At 35.4% G+C, this 23,976-nt stretch overlaps 1 protein-coding gene across 2 annotated transcripts; it reads left to right on the forward strand.

The window, feature by feature from the left end:
• The first annotated feature begins 14 nt into the window (after positions 1–14).
• On the forward strand, positions 15–18,134 carry LOC110455882 (neurogenic locus notch homolog protein 2-like). 2 transcript variants are annotated; one of them, XM_021506296.1, is made up of 17 exons: positions 16–135; positions 3,177–3,283; positions 3,739–3,840; positions 5,617–5,693; positions 6,180–6,339; positions 6,937–7,083; positions 7,680–7,820; positions 9,218–9,424; positions 9,802–11,373; positions 11,625–11,858; positions 12,286–12,399; positions 12,846–12,959; positions 13,444–13,578; positions 14,131–14,219; positions 14,468–14,615; positions 17,043–17,252; positions 17,994–18,134. In XM_021506296.1, exons 2-17 carry the CDS (start codon positions 3,211–3,213, stop codon positions 18,029–18,031), a joined length of 3,561 nt encoding a protein of 1,186 aa, XP_021361971.1. In that variant the 5' UTR covers positions 16–135; positions 3,177–3,210; the 3' UTR covers positions 18,032–18,134. The 2 variants fall into 2 exon arrangements, with proteins under 2 accessions (XP_021361972.1, XP_021361971.1); XM_021506297.1 differs by lacking the exon at positions 17,043–17,252 and having other exon boundaries at positions 15–135.
• Positions 18,135–23,976: the final 5,842 nt, after the last annotated feature.

The following is a 23,976-nucleotide window of genomic DNA, read 5'->3' on the forward strand; positions in this document are numbered from 1 at the left end:
GATACTTAAGCATTTGTTTGACTTCGATCGGCCAGCTGGCAGCAGACTTTGTGAAAAAGAAAAAAAAGTAAACTAAGATAGTATTGTGACTAATGGTCATTGTCTACATTAAACCATCAACAAGACATATTGTAGGTAAGAGGGTTTCATAATATGGTCGCAAGGGAAATGATGCTGCGTAGATATGGCATGGATTGTTTCAAATCATACAATAAGTTGAATAACAATGTAAGAATGCGTAGCAAGTTATATGTTTCCAAAAATTCCATTTTTGTTGATTTTTTAAGTGTCAATATTAGTGCGTGCTACTCCAGTGACAGTGAGTTCATTACCATCTTGTTTCGCTCAATACAAATGTTAGACTTGGCATAAAAGATAAATTAACCCTCACAATATACTAACAGTTATACTTAGAAAATTTTAGAAGTTGCCAAGATACGGTCTGTATAATTTTTACTGGTGAAGCGGAACTGGACTGAATCGATTATCTAGATCTGCGACCAGGTAGTTCAATTGGTAGAGCGTCCGTCTAGAATTACGAGGGTCCGGGGTTTGACCCCGGTCTAGTCGTTAAATTTTCTCTTTCTCCTGTTACAAAATTGGCGAGCTTGCCAACTCTTACTTCAAACATGGAGATCTAGAGTATGCTTAGCAAGGGGATTCTCGAACGTTGGTTGTAAGTAGTTGTGTCTTTGGGGGCGAGACTTAGAAAAATGAGGGAGGAATGTAGAGGAACTGGATCGCAGACTGGGTCCATCATTGGCAACCATGTAGCTCAATTGGTAGAACATCCGTCTAGAGTTCAGATAGTCCCAAGTTCAAACCCTGCTCTGGGCGTTACATTTTCTCTTTCTCCTGTTACACTGGTATGTAGAAAATATGTTGACCAGTGGCTTCTACATGTAGTTGATCCTTATATGTATCCTATAACCTGTTTTCCTCTGAAATTTGTTTGTTTGTCCTTATTCTAAAACTTTGCTGCACTCTGGTAATTATCTCTGTACATTCTGCTGTACCATACATCTGATCATGATAAGTCCTTAACGTTCCTTGTCCATAATCATAATATAAGTTGTTATCTTCAAGGTACCATCATATTTTCCTTAATTCAGCGAAAAGTCCAGTGGGCAAACCGTTTTTTAGGCAGAAGTTGCAGAACAAAGTTCTGTCATCAACCATCCAGGACACCCTAGAATTGAAACACAGTTTGGAATACTTCATAGATTATACAAGATTGTTTTATAGCAGTTTAACTTTCATTTCCTAATTAAACTTCTATAATAAATATAAATTGAATTTTATGACAGCAAGTATGAGTACACAATATATTCTATGCACAGAATTTATAAATGAAGGGGTAAAATTAATACTTTTCTCCAAAACTCTCAGCTCATTTTGATCGTTTTAAACCCTGCTAGTCATCCCAGAGAAAGAAAACTAGGTGAAGTATTATTCAGAATAAGATTCATCAGTAAGGTATGATTAATAAAGTCTTAAGTTTGTTTTGAACACAAACAGGAGTTGAAAACTTGTTTTGTGAGCTTTTGAAAACATCTGTTTCCTTTGTCAAGCAAAGAGTGTAGCTTGTAAGTACTTTAGTATTACTTGGGCAAGGGTACATGTAAAGTAGTCAGATAGCTTAATTGAGTTCAAATTATCAAATCTTTGTACAAATTTTTTAACACAGGGAAGCATGAGGCCTGTCTGCTTGCTTGTAATAGTAGGTTTTGTGAAGTTCAGCATACTCTGTTCAATGGATTCCTAAATTGAATGAACTAGCTCAGCCATAAGAATAATAAAACCACTATAAGAAAGTGTTACAACAACCTCAAAAAGGGTGTATCAGCTACTTTAGTCCAAGGTTTACATGTTTCAGACTGCCAGTAGGTTCGATCAACATCATCAATTCATGTTGTGTGGTTAGTAAAAGTCATGATGAAAATTGTAATATATACATGTACTGGTTACCAAACAATGATTATGCAGTTGTGTGTTTCCAGATGATATGTTGTAAATAAATATCTAAGCAGTGATGTTGTCTTCTTGCATAGTTCTGATGACTTGAATTTTTTTATGTATTTTTAGGTCACCTGAGCTTTGCTCAAGTGACCTATTCCAATCGCTTTTCGTCCGTCGTCGTCCGTCGTCCGTCGTGCGTCGTGCGTAAACTTTTACATTTTCAACTTCTTCTCAAGAACCAGTGGATGGATTTTTTTCAAACTTGGTCAGAATCATCCTTGGTAGATGAGGCTTCAAAATTGTAAAATTGGGATTCCTACCCCAACCCCTGGGGCCAGGGCGGGGCCCCAAAGGGAAAATTATTCAATATTTCAAAAATCTTCTTCTCCAGACTCAGAGGTACTACAGTGATTTTCTCTACGTGGAAAGAAAGATCATCAGGGGCTTTACTTAAATTGTAAATTTCAGGACCCCCGAGCTATCCGTTCTCCCTTGGGGAGGGGGTAAAGTTTACTATAGTTTATATAGGGAAATAACACTTTTGGGTATATTTTGACAACTTTCTGTAGGAAATTATTTTTACTTGGTGAGAATTATCCTTGGAGGTAGATGGTTTCAAATTGTAAAATTGAGATTCCTACCCCGACCCCTGGGGCCAGGGCGGGGCCCCAAAGGGAAAATTAATCAATATTTCAAAAATCTTCTTCTCCAGACTCAGAGGTACTACAGTGATTTTCTTTACGTGGAAAGAAAGATCATCAGGGGCTTTATTTAAATTGAAAATATCAGGACCCCGAGCTATCCGTTCTCCCTTGGGGAGGGGTTAACGTTTAATATAGTTTATATAGGGAAATAACACTTTTCGGTATATATTTTATCCATTTTCAGCAGAAAATTGCTCAAACTTAGTCAGAATCATCTTGGGTAAATGAGAGTTTTACTTTGTAAAATTAGGATTCCTGCCCCATCCCCAGGGGCTAGGGCGGGGCCCCAAAGGGAACATTTACCAATATTTTCAAATTCTTATCCATTGATGACATGACAAGTATTGTATTTCACTTAGTTTACATGCTGATTTCCACATCACATCTAAACAATAAAATAAAGCTACCAGTATCTATGATATAACTCAGGTGACCGCTAAGGCCCTTGGGCCTCTTGTTAAAGTGTATCGGCACATTCCATGAATTTTTAACAGGTGATGGTTTATATTTCAGATTTCAAGTTGTACAGATGTAGGAGGTAAACAAGATGAAGTCCAGCTGTTGGCTGGCTAAAGCAATCCTGTATATTTTAACAGTACTGAAGACATCTTACTCGACATGTAAGTCTTCCAATAATTTCATGGTGTGCATATAGGGTACTTTGTTTGCTTTCCTGTTGGTACTTTTCAATTGATTAATCTTTTACTGCATTATATAGTAAAATGAGTTGGTTAGGTGAAGGTATGTTATATATTCCATCATATTGTAAATTGAATTTTTCTATCCAAATACATGTACTTAAAAACTTCATTGTAATTTAATACAATGCCTCAATTCAGATATGTTTGAGATGTGTTTGTTAATTGTATTTATACATATAGTTTTGGGATGATTAAGAAAATAAATGCTCATTATAAATTATAAATTCTTAATAAAAACCCAATAAATATATATATGTGTTATTACTCTAATATGTTTAGATGTTGTTCTTGTATTGGTCTATTATTATGTAAATATAGAATGTTAATAGATATTGTATTGTGTGGTACACTCATCCTGTTGTATTTTGGACCAGCCCTGCCCCCAGTAGAAGAAGCAGTATGTAGTCCTAACCCCTGTGAGCATGGCCTGTGTACACCTTTACGTGGGAACAAGTTTTACTGTACATGCTTATCAGGTAATTAACCAGGAAAACTTACTGGTGCCCATTATCATTCCCGGCATTTTTTTTAAAACACACTTTTCATATAACGCATAAGGAATTGAATAACCTCAATTATCCTGCTGTAATTTACAGAGTTAGGGCCCTTTATTTCATTACTGAGACAGTTTCTGCTCAGTATCTTGGGTAATTATCAACATATTAACTTCAGACTTCATATGAAGGCCTAATACCACAACAGCTAATGTATTAAATATATCTGACATATAGATATTCCTTCTGCTTAAGTAAGTAAATACATATTGTAAAACAACAATGTTTTCTCCTATCACCGCATCTCAGAAGTAATTAATTTCTACAGAATAATACAGTAGAATGTTGTTATGTCTTTTTTCATTACAATATTAATATAAAAATGTGTCTGAAGGATTTCAAGTTCTTCAGTTTGGTATGGGGCGTATTTTGCTACGTTCCTGTGGTACTATTGTTAACGTGGTCAGATCAGAAATTTAAAATATTAAATCTTATCTATCTTATCTAACAGAAGAGTCCCCTAAAATGTTATTTATAGTATTACAGATTTTCTTGAAATTTCAATCAATTTGTCATTGTCTTTTTGCATTAAATGGTATGAGCATACTAATCAACATCCTCAATACTTCAAGGGATGATTAATCAACTGGAGCCGTATTCATGAAACCGTTCTCATGCTCAAAAATGGAGACTGTACATGTGCTCAAACCAATTTAATTGTAGCTCACTTCAATCAAATAACACGGTAAAAAGTCAGGTGTAAAACTTCAAAAACAATGTTCTGCTTCAAGCCTCTCCAGATTTCTTCCAAATTACTGTCAAAATGTGAAGTATTTTAGTTTTGTAAAGTTGAATGAAAGTTAAGGTCGACGCAGATTTCTCTTGGTTCACATGTTTATTTCCACAATATGTGGAACATAATAAAAACCCTACAAGGACACAATACAATTGATTACATATATATGAAACACAGCGCTTACATAAAACTCCTAACATGATGTGCATTCAGTGCATACATATTTGGTACGTTCACACACAGTAGGTTATTCAAAATAGGAATAATACTTTAACTTTACAAAGACTGACTTCATCATAATCAATAGTAGAAATTACAGTACTTACACAAATTACTTATACATATATTGAATACAATTATTCTTATCAATTGACACGTGTTTACATTATCATATACAATATTAAAATACCTACCCCAACTGTGGGTCGGGGGTTTACACAGAATGACCTGTTTCTGTATGAGTCTGTTCTCTATCGAAAACTCTATTATCTCAGATCTGGAGAAGGGCTTGAAACTCCTGGATATAAACTACATCCATCCTTTAGGTCCATCTATGAATGAATTCTAAAAACTGCGCCAAAATATGTAACAAAGACACCTGAACTGACCACTGACCAAAACGAGGTAACACCTATATTTAGAACAATTACCTTATATGGACGCAACAAGGAAAGACATGTGACAACAGACTCACGTGTACAAAAACAACATAGGTAGACGGCACAGTGATCGTACACAGCACATGGTTACGCGAACAGCACGATATACGCAGCGCAACAATTATCACAGGATCAACCAATTTATGGCTTGAGCACAAAATCTGAGTTTGAGCATGAGAATGGTTTCATGAATACAGGCCCTGGTTATATATAATGTGACAACTGTAAACTCTTATTAAAAAATAATCCATTGAGAAAACAATCTTTTTAATATTAATCAATTTTTCTTTTCAATTTCGATAGGATATGGAGGCAGTCAATGTGACATTCTTTTCCACGCATGTGTAACACATCCCTGTCTGAACGGGGCCACATGCCAGGTAAGTCAATATCATACACATGTAGCTAAAACTGATTGACTTCAGAAAAGATATAACTATTGTCACCCTAGTAAAATACTAACTGCTTCTTACCAATTTGGCTTGGGAGAATTTCTCTCTAGCTCGTTTGGTAGAGCGTTATAAGACTTGTAAACCAGAGGTCCCCAGTTAGACTCCCGGTGGAGGCATCGAAAAAATAACCTCTGTTACAGTACAGTGAAAAAAATCAAAAAAATCTGTTGAAATTATAATATCTGTACATGGTTGTACATGTATATGTATACGTATTGTCAGAGTTCCTCAAATACAATAATAATAATGAAGAGTTCTAGTGGAATCTCATGTGAAATAACGATTTTGAAATACAACATTTCTTGATTTTGTAATAGAAATTTCATTCTGTAGATGTCAAACTCTTGCATAAAGTGTCTGGCTTGCTGTAAAATACTGAATATTAGATTATAGAGAGTGCTTTGCTTGTTTAAGGTGACTGCGGCGGGGTACATGTGTAAATGTGCTGATGGGTTTGTGGGAAGGCAGTGTGAACAGGAGCTGGACGAGTGTGTTAGTTTTCCCTGTCAACATGGTGGAACCTGTAATGATGGACCGGGGGCATACAGCTGTCAGTGTCCAGTAGGGTACACAGGTACGTGGATAGGTTATCCATCAGTACTACTAAATTTACAGTGGGGTTTATTTTTGTGTTTATATGAGAAACTTTAAGTTGATCCCTATGTAAGAAACTGAAGTTCATCTGACTAGAAGAAAGTAGATAAAAACATAAAAAAAGCGTAAAACATTCATGTGGGATTTTTTTTAATAAAGTTGAAATTTAAAATTTAAAAAATATATATAAGTTTTGATGTATATCTCTCTCGCTTTGAGTTTACACCCTTTTGTGTTCCTATTCATCAAAGCAAAACTGATTTATGGATTTCTTTTGACATAAAACATGGTTTTTATGTTAAACAGAAATCCTTAAATCACAAAGTTAGCATTGTAGGGAAAAAAAGTGAGGAACATTATGTGATCTTTCAGTCCATTGTTAATATTGTTGTAATGATACATGTATAGTTGTTATTAAATTTATTACAGACCTATGATAGAGAGACTATTTTCAAGAGAAAGAGTACAAAGGAATTATGAATTGAATGAGTAATGTGCAAGTTCGTGATGGTTCTGTCAATACTTTATGTGCTAACCTTGCTTCAGTATGTTGATGCGCTTTGTCTACAATAAATAGGGGAGACTTGTCAGACTGACATAGACAACTGTAAGTCTGAGCCGTGTCTGTTTGGAGGGACCTGTCAGGACCACAGGAATGACTTCCATTGTGTCTGTCCTCCGGGTAGAGCTGGTGCTGCGTGTGAAAGGGAACAACTCTGCCTAGGTAAGTCCTCCTGTTACTTAGGTGTTATTGTTACACTTTACAGAGAGATTGGTCTGAAAATACTCAGTCTTAATATTTTGAGATTGAATTTCTTTGACTGAATTTCAATACTTATTAATATTTAGATCTTATAGACTGTATAATACATAAATGATGTGGGTAATTGATTATATTTTATCATATTAAACATAAACTGATTGTCATAGGACTTGTAAACAGTATTCTCCAGACCAGAAAATATCATTAGGACGGCTATTTTAAGACACACAATATATATATTCTGATGAATATTTGTATACAAATCAATAATATCACAATTACAGGTCAAAGCTCAAATACTTGTTGATTAGTGGTTAATTCTCATCTGATATTGCCTTTTGAAAACCAAATATACATTTCGGCATCAAAGCGTGATATAAGTAGAAAACATGAATGTTTACTTAATGGTTATCATCATTAGATGAAACTTGTGGCTAGGACTGACACTGGTCATAGCCATTGTGTAGTTAACCAGGTTTGTCCATCAGCTGTACTATGTAGATCTGTCATGATCAGCAGCTTTCAACTTCCTGTTCTTATTGTGGCTTTAATTGCAGATGACCCCTGTAGGAACCATGGTGTGTGTATTCCCACTGGTCAGGCCAACTTGTGTCACTGTTTGACAGGTTTTACAGGTGACCGGTGCCAGACCAATATCAATGAGTGCTCGCTGACCACATCACCATGTAGTGGTCATGGTAAGTAATTAAAAACTTCTAAGTGTAATGATGTTATTGATTCCAGATTCAATCTGGAAAACATTGTACCAATCAGTTACAATACAGGAATCTGACTAGATTGTATAGAAGGATATTGAAACCTATTCCCAATTCAATGCAAAATCAATACAGCTTGTTTTCTTAAATCATCACAACAACTTGGAAAATCTCAAATATTATACATTGTTATAATACTTAATACAGGGATTTTGTCCCAAGGAAAACAATTATACAATATTTTCCTAAATTTCACAAGTGTCCAGAAAGTATAAGAAAAATCAATATTTCCGGTAAAAAGAAATAGTGAAGAAATAGTGAGAATCCAACAATGATTAGCCTAAGTACCATTGCATGTTGTCTGATAGCAGTATGAGATGTACTCCAGACTCCTCTGATCAGAGTCTGATGACAAGTTGATGTCATGATCGGGGGTACTGATTTTGATACACATCAAAAGAAAGTGGCACCACTATAACTGATATGCAAGGAAACATTATTACATAAACAACAATCAATTTATGGAATGAAGATGGTCAAAAGTTTGAAATATTCCTTGAGTATTGAATACCAGGAAATTTCGCCCAGTCAAACTTTTGCCCTTCACTGGTAAAACGCACTTTCGCCTGTGTATGGATTTTACCCTTCACATTTAATTACATGTATATAGAAATATTAACTTTGTACATTATGTTGTTAACTGTGACGTTTGCTGTAATGATAAATTCGCCCTCACTATGGAGGGCAAAACAGGCAGATATTATAACAGTGGCAAACATATTACGGTACTCTGTATTAAATTTAAAGAAAAAAATGAAAGCTTGTGGTAAAATCTGATGGTAATTTATGTACTAATGTATTTCAAATAAATAGATTACTTGACTAAGTATACTTCGACAATACAACTTTGTATATACAGGAATTGCTAACTTGCCCTTCTACATATGTTCACTAAATCTATGACATGTTTTGTATGATTAACTCCCTTGATTCAGAGCGAGAGGAATATGCGCTCCTTAGCTAAATTTTGATGACTTCCTGATCTGATGGTGGAATGTTTTTAATATATAAATCAATGTGAAAACATACCAATCACTGCAGTATTACTACTTCTTTTATTTCTATTGTTTACTAGGCAGTTGGTTTCACATCTCTAGTTGATGTAATCTGTGAATTACAGAAATGTATGTCTAAAATTATTGCCATATTCGTAATCTACAGGTAATTTACATGCACACAACTGTAGTTCTTGCCTCATAACTTGAACAAAAAGACAACTTTTCTTTAAATATAGCAGTTCTCTGCTCATGTTTATAGCGCTGTATATACATATATGTATTAATCATATTTCATTGTTTGGCTTTTCTGCAATTTTGAAGGTACCTGTGTGGATGGAGTAGATGGCTTCACTTGCATTTGTTCAGACCATTTCACTGGGCTTACCTGTGAGTCTGAGGTCAACCCATGTGACCTTTCTCCCTGTCAAAATGGAGGACAGTGTTGCCATAGAAACAAGCTGTTTTGCCCTGTAGGTCTGGGTCTTGGGGAGTACCAGTGCTACTGTGATTCCACTGGAGGTTATAGTGGTGAGTTTGTCTAATCTCTAGTTTTTCTCTCGATATCTATAGTTATACACTAACGAAACAATTGGTACATTATGTGTATGTTATCCAGTACAGCATTTCAGCATTTCCATATCATATTTAGCAATCTGATACATGTATTCCAAAGGTCCAGAACCTTCAAACTGTCAGATCTCACTATGATACATTATTGTTTCACTCAATCTCCTAGAGGTAGACTTATATACCAAAATCTTAAAGTCTTCAATATTTAGTTTCTAATCAAAACTTTATCACAGAATTGGTATTAGGTCAGGTAATAAGAATGTGGTTTCGAGTGTGAAAGATAGACATTGAACAGAAAGTATTTTCATGTATTATTCATACCCTTTACTTTGCAGGACGTCACTGTGAGGTGTCCAACCCCTGTTACAGTCAGCCATGTCAGAACGGCGGCCTATGTTCTATGTCAGATGGAGACATCCATTGTACATGTCCACTGACCTTTACCGGTCAGCATTGTGATATACCTCTGCCCTGTGCTAGCCAGCCGTGTGTTAACGGAGCCAGCTGTGTGGGGACAGGAACAACCTACACCTGTGACTGTGACCCTGGTCACACGGGAACTTACTGCGAGTTCAACATCCCATGTCATTCCAATCCTTGCAATAATGGGACTTGTGTGGTTATTGCAGGTGAAGAAGTGTGCGATTGTCCTTCTAATACCACTGGTCAGTTTTGTGAGTTTGACCATCCCTGCACAAGTCAACCATGTCAAAATGATGGCATTTGTAAACAGGTGTCAGGCCTAGATTTCAATTGTACTTGTACAGTGGGTTTTACAGGAACATTGTGTGAATCTAGACTTCCCTGCTCTGATTTTCCTTGTGACAATGGTGGGACTTGCATTTCAAATGGATCAACAACAGTATATGTTTGCAGTTGTCCTAAGGAATTTACTGGTAAAAATTGTCAAAATGAAATCCAATTCCCTTGCCAACCTTCGCCCTGTCTAAATAATGCTACATGTATAGACACATCAAACAACTCTTTTGTATGCAACTGCCTGCCAGAATTTGAAGGCAAAAATTGTGAAATTTTCTTAAAATGCTCCAAACATCCTTGTCAAAATAATGCCACATGTGTGAATCTTCCAAACAGTACATATTCCTGCATTTGTCCTGAAAGTGTAACAGGACCAAATTGTGAGACAGTGCTCCCCTGTTTAAGTCAGCCCTGTAAAAATGGCGCGACTTGTGTTAATTCTATTATTAACAAATCAGCATTTAACTGTAGCTGCTTTCCTGGGTATACTGGAAATGTATGCGAGAGTTATGTCCCTTGTACAACTAAGCCATGTTTTAACGATGGAATATGTACCAATTCCGGGACATCATTTCACTGTAATTGTACACCTACCTATGAAGGTTTACAATGTGAAACCTACTCACCTTGTGGAAGGAACCCCTGTCAGAATTCTGGTCTTTGTACTGATGATAACGGTTCTTATAAATGTTCATGTGCTGTCGATTACACTGGTCGTCACTGTGAAACAGCTATCTACCCTTGTATCAGAAACCCCTGTCAACATGGAGGCTTATGTGAGGAGTTAGGGGTGGGGTTATATTCATGTAGCTGTCAATCAAACTATGTAGGTCGGGACTGTGAGAACTATGTATATTGTGGCAGTAGCCCTTGTCAAAATGGGGGCACCTGTCTGAACAAAGCTAACACTTTCCAGTGCTGGTGTTTAGAAGGTTTTACCGGGGACAGCTGTGAGAGTCGTTTGCCCTGTGGGGGCAGCCCTTGTGTCCATGGGAAGTGTCGAGAAGGAACATGCATCTGTGATGCAGGGTATACTGGGCAGTCATGTGACCAAGCCAAGACAACATGCAGTCCAGACACTTGTATTCACGGCAGCTGTATATCACAGAATGGACACTTTGTCTGCATCTGTAACCAAGGCTATACAGGTAAGTAGTGATAGAAACTGATTAAAACACCTTCTAATTAATAAGTGACAAGTATCAAATTAGAATGATTTTATAACAATAAGTCAAAATTGGAATGCTACAAAACATCCAAAACATATTTGCTGATTTTGGCAGTTCCTACAAATTTGTTTTCACTGTGGCTATATTCATGATTTGATGGAAAGGGGATCCAACTAAGTTGGTTAAGTAATGCGTAGAAAACAAAATTATTTTAAATTGTTTGATTTCAGGCATCTCTTGTACCCAGATAAAAGACCCTTGTAAAACTAACCCTTGTAAAAACGGCGGATATTGCCAGTCAGCTGTTGGAATGACAACACACTCGTGTGACTGCCCATCAGGTTTCACAGGGCCCAACTGTGAGACACGTATCCAGCCATGCTACTCCCAGCCCTGTTACAATGGAGGTAGCTGTGTGGACATGGTCGACAATTATAAATGTCTCTGTACAGCAGACTTCAGCGGTAAGATCCTAACTATCAGTTGGTTTTGAACTAACATAGAATTTTTGTGAGTGATTAAATTTCCTGAACAACAGTGTCACTTTATTTTGATTGTAAAAACTAAATTGTATTATTTTGCAAACCTTTTTTTTTAACTGATTTTTTTGCGCTCAGTTTTACTGCCGAATACAGGCTGTTTCTCCTAACCAAAAAGTGTTTTATTTTCCCAAAATGGCCAGAAACTGAGGAACATATTCCCAATTTCAATACAAATAATGCTATATTTTCCCATTTCATAAACGAATAGGCTGTTGTAAAATGTAGGTAACAAAAACACTAAATGGTACTGCTTTTCTTAGATTTTGTCAAAAGATTTCCATTTGTTATTTTTCTAATTATCTATATATCATCCTACAGAAAGTGATAATGATATGGAGTTTTTTGGCAGGAAGTCGTTGCGAACAGGAGATGAGCCCATGTGATCAGTCTCCCTGTCAGAACAAAGCTCAGTGTAAAGACACAAATGGAACCTTTCAATGTATTTGTCCGCCAGGATTTTCAGGTATACACTGATAGACTAACTAGATATTCTAGTCAACCCTTGTCAGAAAACTATTGTAATTAATGAAAGTGTTTAGAATATTCATGATAGAAATAATAGGAATAAACAAAGAAAAAATCAAAAACAAAATCAAAACACAAAGAATTTGCTCCCTGCATTACATGATTTAGACAATTACAATGTTCTAGTAATTTATAAGACTCGAAGTAACAGGTTTCTCCAAAATGTTGTCTTAATAACATTATTTGTTACAGTTGTTTTAGTATTCTAGTGATTGACATAAGTTGACTATATTCCTGATTATAAATTGAAAAGAACTCAACCCTATTCTCTTCACCACTATTTTGATTTTAAAATCAGTGCTTCTGATACATCTTAGCTCCTGTAAATAATTTAGTACCGAGGGATGATGTAATACTATATACCTGTCCTTATTACATTTGTAGGAGTGCGATGCGAGCTTGGTGTAAATGACTGCCAGAGCCAACCATGTCACAACCATGGCGTGTGTAGTATCTCGTCCACCGGGATTGTATGTAGCTGTCCACCATCCTTCTCTGGTATGCTGACCAAGACACTGATTCAATATGAACTGAGTAATAGATAGACTGGGTGAAGTACATGTATGATAGCTGAGTTAAAGTATGACTGCCGGAGTTAAGTTTCTCTGGGGTTCCTCCAGATCCTAACCCACCCCAGCTATTGGGTATTCTCCATCTTACATCACACATGGGCCGGGTGTAAGATTGTTTTGCTAGCAAATTTTGCAGACTAGCACAGAAATGCATCAGTCACATATAGTTTTAGTAATTTGGTTTGACAATCACTGTCTTCGTACAGAATGTGCCTGCCGTCCAGACCTGTGAGGGCTAAATAGAATATTTTAGCATGGTTTAAATTTTTGAAGTTCCTGTCTGATAGGCAAAAATTAAGGACTGCCCACATAATATACAATCTGGAATAAATTGTCACCTTCCATATATGTTCAATAACTTCTTCTATATGTATTTTTAACATAACCGCTGTTTCTGTTTTCGTGTCCAGGGGTGTACTGCGAGACACTGGTGAGCTCCTGTGACCCAAATCCATGTCAAAGTGGTGGACAATGTTCCATGGATGAGTACGGCATGTTCTGTACCTGTCCAACTGGAGTGACTGGCTGGTTCTGTCAAATTAATGGTAAGTGTACATGTGTATGTAGTAAACTTGCCTAACGTGATCAATTTACAGTAATGCCATTGTGAAAACAGTAGATTGAGATGGGTGAAATAATATATTTAAAAGAATGTAAAATGAATCAGGTTTACACCAATATCATAATTTATTTTTAATGTAAAGATGTGATGAACATTAAACGACCTGTTTGTTTTAATCATGAGGAGATAAATTAGAATGAGGGATAACTCCTTCAATCTTAGGGGATCTGAAGTATCTGTCTACTATTTCTTAATCATTGTTCTCAGTAACTTGTTATTATGTAATATTATATACTGCAGTTTTGATTTTGTTCTTTGTAAATGTCATTTTTTCATGAAAAAGAAAACGCTACAGTAACACTGAATTTGTGTATTAGGTCAATGGTATATCTTCTGTTAGTTATTACTATCTGTTGGTGTCACATGACTTGCCTGATCATCAGAGCTACTGTGGATATTCATAATTCTGTTTTTATTACTCAGATTTACAAAAAGGATAATTATATATTCTTTTACTTCTTTTTTTTCTAATTAGACAACTGTGCGGCAGATATGTGTAATCAGCACGGTGACTGTTGGGAGGACAAAAGCAAAGTCATTTGTGATTGTCAACCAGGATATTCAGTATGTATGAATTATGTATCACTTTGAATATCAAAAGTAACATTTGTACGTACATATTGTTAAACAGTTAAAATTTAGATCTTATGTATTTCATGTTGGAAATATCTTGAGTAAAAATAAAAACAAATTCACATATATATATGTATATAATATTTCTGTTTCCTTTTGAAAGTTTTAATCTTTAAATCTCAATACTCTTTGAAATATTGGGCAATGGTAATTTTGTCAACAATTTGAATAATTAACAGGGAGAGTTTTGTGTGAAAAGCATAGAGGGATGCGAGTCGGACCCTTGTAAACGGGGCACCTGTTCAGAGGATGCTACGGGGGCATTCCAGTGTTCCTGTCCACCAGGGTTTGTGGGGAACAAATGTCAGAGTCTGGATCCTTGTGGGCGTAAGTACATCTACAGGGTGTATAGTGTGTCTGAACTGACTGTCACTTGATTTGCACATTTATTGTTAGAGTCATAACAGCAGTCCTGTAAACAAGATAAACAATCTATATGAAGATACTGATCTATTCCCTAATTGTTTTTGTTTCCCAATTTTGAGATTGTCAACAACATTTTTCTTCGTCAATTTTCAAAATTCTTTTTCCATTTTATTCAGAGTGCCAATGCAAGTTATTAACAGATACAAAACCTGAGAAACTAAATCGTTTAATGTTAAGTCGTTCACTAGTGCATTAAAACACCTTTTAATCAAGAGAATTTCAGACAATTTAACCTGGGAAGTAATGTAGTTACATAAATTCTAAAATTTACATCCTGGATCTAGATTTTGTGGATTTTTTTGTTTTGTTTTTGTTTTTTGGTAGGGGGGGGGGGGGGGGGGGGNACATACATTGTTAAAACCTATCCTGAACTGGGTGTCAACAATTCACACGATGATGACTAACTTTTGTTTTTATTGTTAGTATTGGTAGACAATATGTTGTTAAAGTATAACTGTTTAGCTCTGTGTGTGTATACATTTAATGTTTAAATATGATCTTCATCCATTTCAATATCTTTAGACATCTAGCTATTCTGTCCAACATACCTGATGAAATTAAATGATACATACCATGAAGATAATGACAAAATAATACACAAAACAGGTAGATAAAGACAAAATAATACACAAACCAGCTTGTAGATAAAGACAAAATAATATACATATCAGGTAGATAAAGACAAAATAATATATATACCAGGTAGATAAAGACACAATGATACACAAACCAGGTAGATAAAGACAAAATAATACACAAACCAGGTAGATAAAGACAAAATAATACACATACCAGCTGGTAGATGTAAAGACAAGATAATACACAAACCACATAGATAAAGACAAAATAATACACAAACCAGGTAAATAAAGACAAAATAATATACATATCAGGTAGATAAAGACAAAATAATATACATACCAGGTAAATAAAGACAAAATAATATGCATACTTGGTAGATCAAGACAAATTGATATACCTACAGGTAGGTAAAGACAAAATAATATGCATACCAGGTAGATCAAGACAAATTAATATACAAACCAGGTAAATAAAGACATAATAATACGCATACCAGGTAGATCAAGACAAATTAATATACATATCCGGTAGATCAAGACCAAATAATATATGTACCTGGTAGATAAAGACAAAATAATGTACATACCTGGTAAATAAAGACAAAATTCTAAACATGATAAAGGCAAAACAATATACAAATGTACATATTATGTAGATGAAGACAAAATAATGTACATATCAGGTAGATAAATTCAAAATAATACACATACAAGGTAGATGTAAAGACAAAAAAATACACAAACCAGGTAGATAGACAAAATAATACACAAACCAGGTAAAGACACAATAATACACAAACCAGGTAGATAGACAAAATAATACACATATCAGGCAGATAAAGACAAAAGAATACACAAACCAGGTAGATAGACAAAATAATACACATATCAGGTAGATAAAGACAAAAGAATACACAAACCAGGTAGATAGACAAAATAATATACATATCAGGTAGATAAAGACAAAATAATATACATACCAGGTAGATAAAGACACAATGATACACAAACCAGGTAGATAAAGACAAAATGATATACATACCAGGTAGATAATTATAAAGACACAATTTTACACAAACCAGGTAGATAAAGACAAAATAATGATGATAATAGAAAAATAGCCTCCCATGACTTGAATTGTTAATAGTTTTTGAAACAGTGCAAAGAAAGCAAACAAAACGAAAACTCAAAAACAAAAAAAACAAAAACAAAACATGATAAAACGAAATAGGATTCTTCTTTAGAATACATGTGAAAATAGCAATGGGGCTATTTCAGTAAACATCTTCTGGTACCTAACCCTCAGTTTTGTATAAGGTTACCACCATAGAATTGATTCAGTATTTTTGTACAGAAGTAATTAGTAATAAAAGGAATCCCAACCATAGGTAGAAATCATATGATTTTGGAATTCTGGGGTTTGGTAGTTTTCTGTTCTTTTTTTTCTCTAGAATAGACCCAATTCTGAATAATTAACAAACACATTTCAGATATTAAAAAGAAAAAAACATTACTTTCATAAAATTAGGTATTGAATGTGTCACTTACATGTACCACTCAGTGTTTGCATGTTACACACCAGAGCCTTGTTAGTCAGGAAACTTCAGCTTCTTAACTATTGGATATTTCCCCAAGATCATTACCATTTTGAAAATTAGCACCAAAACATGTGTCCATAGGGTAAAAGAGGTTACTTACGGAGGCTCGGTTAATGCATGTTCTGTGTTTATCATTACTTCCTCACCAGCACACCTCGGTCAGTCAGTCTGTCAGAATGGGGGCCACTGTCAGGTTGTAAAAGATGACTATCGATGCATGTGTCCACCTGGGTTCAAAGGTCAGCACTGTGAGTTGGCCTATCATGCATGTTCTGGTACAATTGCTCGCTGTCAGAATGCTGGTATTTGTATATTCAATGTCTCGGCCATATCTTCCTACACCTGCACATGCACACAAGGTAGGTATAGAATGAATGCTATTTATACATGTTTGTTGACTTTGCACCTATCGACAAACTCCTATGGAAATAGTCTGACTCAAAATGTTTTGTAAATATATCATCTCTTAAACAAATTTTGACTTGCTTCCAGTTTTGAAGAATTTTCGTGCTAAATTTTAATACTTGCTTATCCCCCTTACTTTGAGAAACATACATCCGAGTGATGAGAATTGTTTGTATAATTTTACTGAATAATACAGTATTCTGGAGACGGGGGTCAGTCTTAAATGTATCTTACATTTTTCTCTATTAGTGTAACTACTCACATTCCTGCATATTTGAAAAATCTAAATTTTAAAATTTAACTGAAGAATCTATACGTTTTACGTAAAACCATTATGCAACTGGATTCATATGTATTGGCAAACATCTGGTTGTATATATACACTAGAAATTGTATAAAAAGCAGGTTGTATAGTGATTGTATCAACAACAGATTATATAAACAAGATTGTTTAAACAAGAGATTATATAAACGACAGGTTGTATAGAGATTGTATAAACAACATGTTGTATAGAGATTGTAGATTGTATAAACGACAGGCAGTATACACTGAAGATTGAATAAACGACAGATTGTATACACAACAGATTGTATGTGTATACATAACATATTTTATATTAATTACATGTATTGAAGGAGAATTTTACAAGTTGATTACCTTATAACAGATATCAATGTTATTTATATTTTTGCAGAATACACTGGTAGACATTGTGAGACACCATTCCAGTAAAAATGGCAGGAAAGATTCCCCAGATAATCAAAGGAGAAAGAAGACTGCTACCATCTATTATTATGTACTGTTAATGCAAGACATCTTTAGCATAACAAGTAAAATGTGAATGTTTGTTAATATTTACCATTTTATATTGAATTAATTCTTACGTTTAAATGTATATTATGATTGAAACATTCCACGCAGTGCAATATTTTCTTTGTTATGTGCAATATAATACATGATGTATAATAACTGTATTAAACATTGAAAAATATGGTGAGTGGGTGATCCAACGTCCATGAAAAGAGCTCAGCGAAGTTCTGTGTTACCCAGCAGACGGATTCCACAAGGACTACACGAGTCCAGCCGTAGTAGTGGATTTATCAGTAGGCAAAGTTCTGTGTTACCCAGCAGACGGATTCCACAAGGACTACACGAGTCCGGCCGTAGTAGTAGAGTTATCAGTAGGCGAAGTTCTGTGTTACCCAGCAGACGCATTCCACAAGGACTACACGAGTCCGGCCGTAGTAGTAGATTTATCAGTAGGCGAAGTTCTGTGTTACCCAGCAGACGGATTCCACAAGGACTACACGAGTCCGGACGTAGTAGTAGAGTTATCAGTAGGTAGAGATGACCATGACATGGACGTGTATAGTATTGTTTTACCATTACTGTACAAAATGGCTTGTATGTATACTTTCCACAAGAGATCATATACATATTAATATATTATTATTTTGGTTATCTATATAAACTATGTATTTTTATATGTATTACTGTGTTCAGACAGTCATGATGCTCAGTGCAAGTGTAACATTACTTCATGTTAAGCTGTCTTCACCCCTGGCAGGTCGCCAACTTTTGTTTTTCTGACATGGCTGATATTTCTGTATTAAAACATTATTCTTTTATGGGTTACTGGTATGACGTTTCCTAGCAGTAACAAAAGTGGAATCATGGGCACTTATTATGTCAGATAGTTAACTTGTACTATGCATGCAGGACCATACCATTCCAGGGTAGTTTATTCATAAATAGTTTGGATAGTTATTCTTTCAACTACTTACTACTGTCCTATGTAAATGTATGTAGTGTCTATCTGTTTGGTTGTACTGTATAACACACTATACTACTAACTATAGATCTGTGATGTCAATGCCTTGTTAAAAAGATAAAAGAAATCCGATCTTGTCTAGAAACATGCCTGTTTTCTAGCATATAGTGTAAGATACTGATCCATTCAACCCTTTTTTTTAAATATACCTCCTGAGCTTACTGGCAGATTTCACCATTTGCTATGATCCAGGGGTGTAGCTAGTCCTTGATCAGAGTGGATTCATTCAGGAGCTGGTCGAGGGAAGTACCTTTGTAGGGGGACAAGGGGGTACAGCAAGCAGTGTGTTGTTTCTGTTTGAAAATACGCATCTGTGATCAACTTGGCAGTTAACAGAAATTAGTACGAGACATTTCTCCTATAGCGGTTTGATTGGAGCAAAATTGATTTAATTTGTGGAGCGCACCGACATCAGTTTACTGTGTTTACTATATAGCTTGTATAATATTGCAGTGTGGTGAATATCGGGCTAAAATCGTGATTGACTTACAACATGTATATAAAGTTATGTGCAATACTTAATGAATTTGATGTTTTATGCAATATATTTATGAATTTTTTGTATATGATAAATACTTGGGGGTAATATCATAGGGGCTGGGCCGGACACATGAACTAAGGACTTGTTTCGTTTCTAGTTGATGCATATATTACATAATTTTATACAATTCTGTGATTTCCTGTCTCACAAGTACGGTCTGTGTTTTTAAGAGAATTTTTGCATAATGTATTCTTACATTGATGATCTTTTATTCAATACACAATTCCAGTTTAATGTACCCTGTTCACACTTGTATACATTTTTTTATCAATGACAAAAGTTGGTGTGAAAATTAAGTAGATATCTATATTTGCTATTTAAGTGACTATTTCAGAATAAAATATCTCCATCCATAGATTTAGAAGGAAAAATGATAATATTGATGAAGGTGCAGATGTTTGGATTCTAAAGCTGTGCTACAGATTAAATGAAGCTGTCCTGGTGATGTACTCAGAAATAAGATGGTCCAATAGCTCTGGAACTTCTCCCGGTTGTGTCAAATATATTCAAATATATATAAAGAGATATATTTAGATGAATGGCTTTGATACAGAAAGATATAGGTATTACATATCATTTTAAATTGATCAATCGGAGAGCAGCAAATTAAAACCAAAAGTAATTTATAACAAACTTTCAATGCAAATAAGATGCATCAGCCCTGTATCTAATTGTGGGTTGAAACCATTTTGTGCACCAATGGCAGTCTGCTCTACACATCCTGTACTTGTCTTTTGGAAATATAGTGAAATAGTGTTGATTGTTTCCAGATGTATTTTTCGCTAGCTCTTTGTATTCGTGTAAATTATCATATGCTAACCTGCGTATTGTATATTGAAACAAATGTATGGAACATTTGTTCGTGAACATTTTGGGTTGATTTTTAAGTATATGTATGTACTCTATTTTGTTAACAGCATTTAATTTGTCAAATTATGTTACTTTTATTGTGTTGACACACTGTACAGTGAGTCTTTTTTTCCACTATATATTCTGCAGTAGGGGTCTTGGTATCCATTTCATATACAATTTATGGAGCTTTGGTTTAGTTTAGCTTTGCAGTCCTGAACAAAATCACACCTGCTACATATTTCATCCATTTTAAACGAAAAAGCAAATATATTTAAGATCATTTTTATTATTTAACCAAAAAGTTATGTGAATGCTCTAAAAGTAATACCATTTCATATCGGACCATGCCAAATTTTAATGAATGACGCCATCCTGAATCCAAGTCCTGTTTTACATTTTATGAGGTATACATTTTTTGTCTTATGTTGTTTTTTGTGGTCATAGTTTTAATTTTACCGCAGTAATTTTTTTTTGATTTAATTTTTTTTTTTTATTTATTTATTCTGTTGTTTGTATTGTTTTTATGTTATTTATATGGATTCAATTTTGATCAGTCTTATGTACATGTACAATGTAGCTATGCACAATATTTACTTGACCAAATACTTCAGTCTCTAAAACGGCTATTTTAAACGAAATTTGTTTTAAGTTGACATTTGTTATTTTGTTGGTTACAGCTGAAAATAATACTGCATAACAACGAGAGAAATCCAATTTTTTTGCAACACCAGACTTTTCTACCAATGTCATCGTAATCATGGAATTGTTTCATGGTAAAATGTCCCTGATTTGGGTCAAGTGCTTGATATAAGCACATAAACGGTAAACTGGACAACTATTGAAAGTTGTCTTGGATTCTAATGACATATGTGTAAAATAACCTCCAACAAATTCATCTAACTCCGATGTTGCTCCCTCCCTTTTTAAAGAGAGACACTTATCGTCTCTAAAAACAAAATCAGAAACGAAATTAAGCTGATTAAACGTGATTTCGTTTACTGGAAATGTCTAAATTTAGAACCCGATTTTTTTGTCAAGATGGTTAGATATCTTGAAAGGTGTTAATAAAGTTATTTTTGTTACGTATTTCTCTTCTTGTATTATTTTATTAAAAGTGTGCAATTTTCTAAAAATGAAACGCTTTATAGTATTTATAGAGAATTTCAATTTTCCTCTTAAATATTTCAACTACAGTTTTTAGCTCACCTGGTCCGAAGGACTATGGTGAGCTTATGCCATACCGCAGCATCCGTCGTCCGTCCGTCGTCCGTCCATCAACTTTTCCTTTAAAACGCTACTAGGCCTGAACGGCCATGTAGATTTTGACTAAATTTGGTCTAGAGTATCCTTAGGCCAAGGGAACTCAATTTTGTATAAACGGTGGGTGTTGCCCCCCTGGAGGCAGAGGGATCGGGCCCAATAAAGGAAATAGAGGTAAAACCTTGAAAATCCTTCTTCTACTGTAGGGATTAAAGGATTTTATCCTAATTTAGTCTGGAGCATCCTTGGGCCAAGAGGACTCAATTTTGTATAAACGGTGGGTGTTGGGGGTTGGGGGGCGGGGCCCAATAGGGGAAATATAGCAAATTCTTTAAAATCCTTCTTCTTCTGTAGGAATGAAAGGATTTGTTCCATATTTGGGTTGGAGCATCCTTGGGTGATGGGGAACCAATTTTGTATAAATGTTGGGTCTGGCCCCACTGGGGACTGAGGGGCGGGGCCCAATAGGGGAAATATAGCAAATTCTTTAAAATCCTTCTTCTTCTGTAGGAATGAAAGGATTTGTTCCATATTTGGTTTGGAGCATCCTTGGGTGATGGGGAACCAATTTTGTATAAATGTTGGGTCTGGCCCCACTGGGGGCTGAGGGGCGGGGCCCAATAGGGGAAATATAGCAAATTCTTTAATATCCTTCTTCTGTAGGAAAGAAAGGATTTGTTCCATATTTGGTCTGAAGCATCCTTGGGTGAAGGGGAACCAATTTTGTATAAACCGTGGGTCTGGCTCCTCAGGGACCTGAGGGGCAGGCCCAATAGGGGAAACATAGCAAATTATTCTTTAAAATCCTTCTTCTTCTGTAGGAATGAAAAGATTTGGTCCATATTTGGTGTGGAGCATCCTTGTGTAAAGGGGAACCAATTTTGTATTAACGGTGGGTGTGGCCCCCCTGGGACCTGAGGGGCGGGGCCCAATAGGGGAAATATAGCAAATTCTTTAATATCCTTCTTCTGTAGGAAAGAAAGGATTTGTTCCATATTTGGTCTGAAGCATCCTTGGGTGAAGGGGAACCAATTTTGTATAAATGGTGTGTCTAACCCCCCTGGAGGCAGAGAGGTGGGGCCCAATAGGGGAAATAGAGGTAAAACCTTTAAAATCCTTCTTTTACCATAGGGATTTAGGGATTTTATCCTAATTTTGTCTGGAGTATCCTTGGGCCTAGGGAGATCAATTTTGTATATGCAGTGGGTGTGGTCTCCCAGGGGGCAGAAGGGCGGGGCCCAATAGGAGAAATAGAGGTAAAACCTTTAAAATCCTTCTTCGACCATCGAGATTAAAGGACTTTTTCCATATTTAATCTGGAGCATCCTTGGACCAAGGGGTCTCAATTTTGTATAATTGGTGGGTATGACTCTGAGTATCATGTTCTAACTGTTATTAAAGGAGAAATACATTAAGAGAAATATATGGGTAATCTTTTGAAGCTGCCGGGATTGGAACCCGTCAGGGATTTAAATAGCAATTTTTAAACAACAAGTGAACAATTATATAATTCAATAAAAAAAATCTTGAAGAAATGACAACAAAGTCGAATACGTTTCACTTTGGATAATTTTACTAATTAAAACATAAGGTGAACGTAAATTAAATATGAAAAAATAGTTGAAAATATAAAACGACGTTGAGCAGTCAGACATGTTAGCGTTCGTCCACTTATCTACATACATTGTAGCTGTGTACATTTAAAATAATGATATCAACTGTATAGTGGTCTATGCTATGTAAACTGGTAGTTATATGGTACAGCCCTAAAAACATTAAAGCATACCCAATCTTTCTGGACAATAAACAGTGTCAACAATTACGCGTCATACCTTATCCGTCTGCCAGGTAGCGTATTAACACCACTGCATATTATCATGTGTAATATTTGTACATATCACACAGTTTGAAATCAATTGTGTATGCCAATTTGGTTGAGTGTGGCAAAACAAATACCAAACGCAAGCCAAATCTATGAAGCACCAACTCAATTCATAAAAATCGTTTATAGTAGGAACTCTTATTCAAGCAAGGGACCGCAATCGATTGGCCTCTCGCCTTTCAAAACATTTTGGACTTCAGCAAGGCTACGTTATCCCATCCTAAATACTCCAGGGGTTACGCTCTCTGTGCCCCTCGAATATGTCATAACAAAAATCGAAGGCTCAGTGTGCACCACCTTGTAGATGTGAC

This window comes from Mizuhopecten yessoensis, unplaced genomic scaffold, assembly GCF_002113885.1.
Source record: "Mizuhopecten yessoensis strain PY_sf001 unplaced genomic scaffold, ASM211388v2 scaffold8393, whole genome shotgun sequence".
Lineage (NCBI taxonomy): Eukaryota > Metazoa > Mollusca > Bivalvia > Pectinida > Pectinidae > Mizuhopecten > Mizuhopecten yessoensis.

What these genes read in the sequence shown, in the direction of transcription:
- LOC110455882 (XM_021506296.1), top strand. Translation starts at nt 3,211, where the DNA reads ATGAAGTCCAGCTGTTGGCTGGCTAAAGCAATCCTGTATATTTTAACA. An exon ending in CTGGTTCTGTCAAATTAATG is followed by an intron (nt 13,579 to 14,130) that starts GTAAGTGTACAT and finishes TTTTCTAATTAG; the next exon opens with ACAACTGTGCGGCAGATATG. An exon ending in GAGTCTGGATCCTTGTGGGC is followed by an intron (nt 14,616 to 17,042) that starts GTAAGTACATCT and finishes CTTCCTCACCAG; the next exon opens with CACACCTCGGTCAGTCAGTC.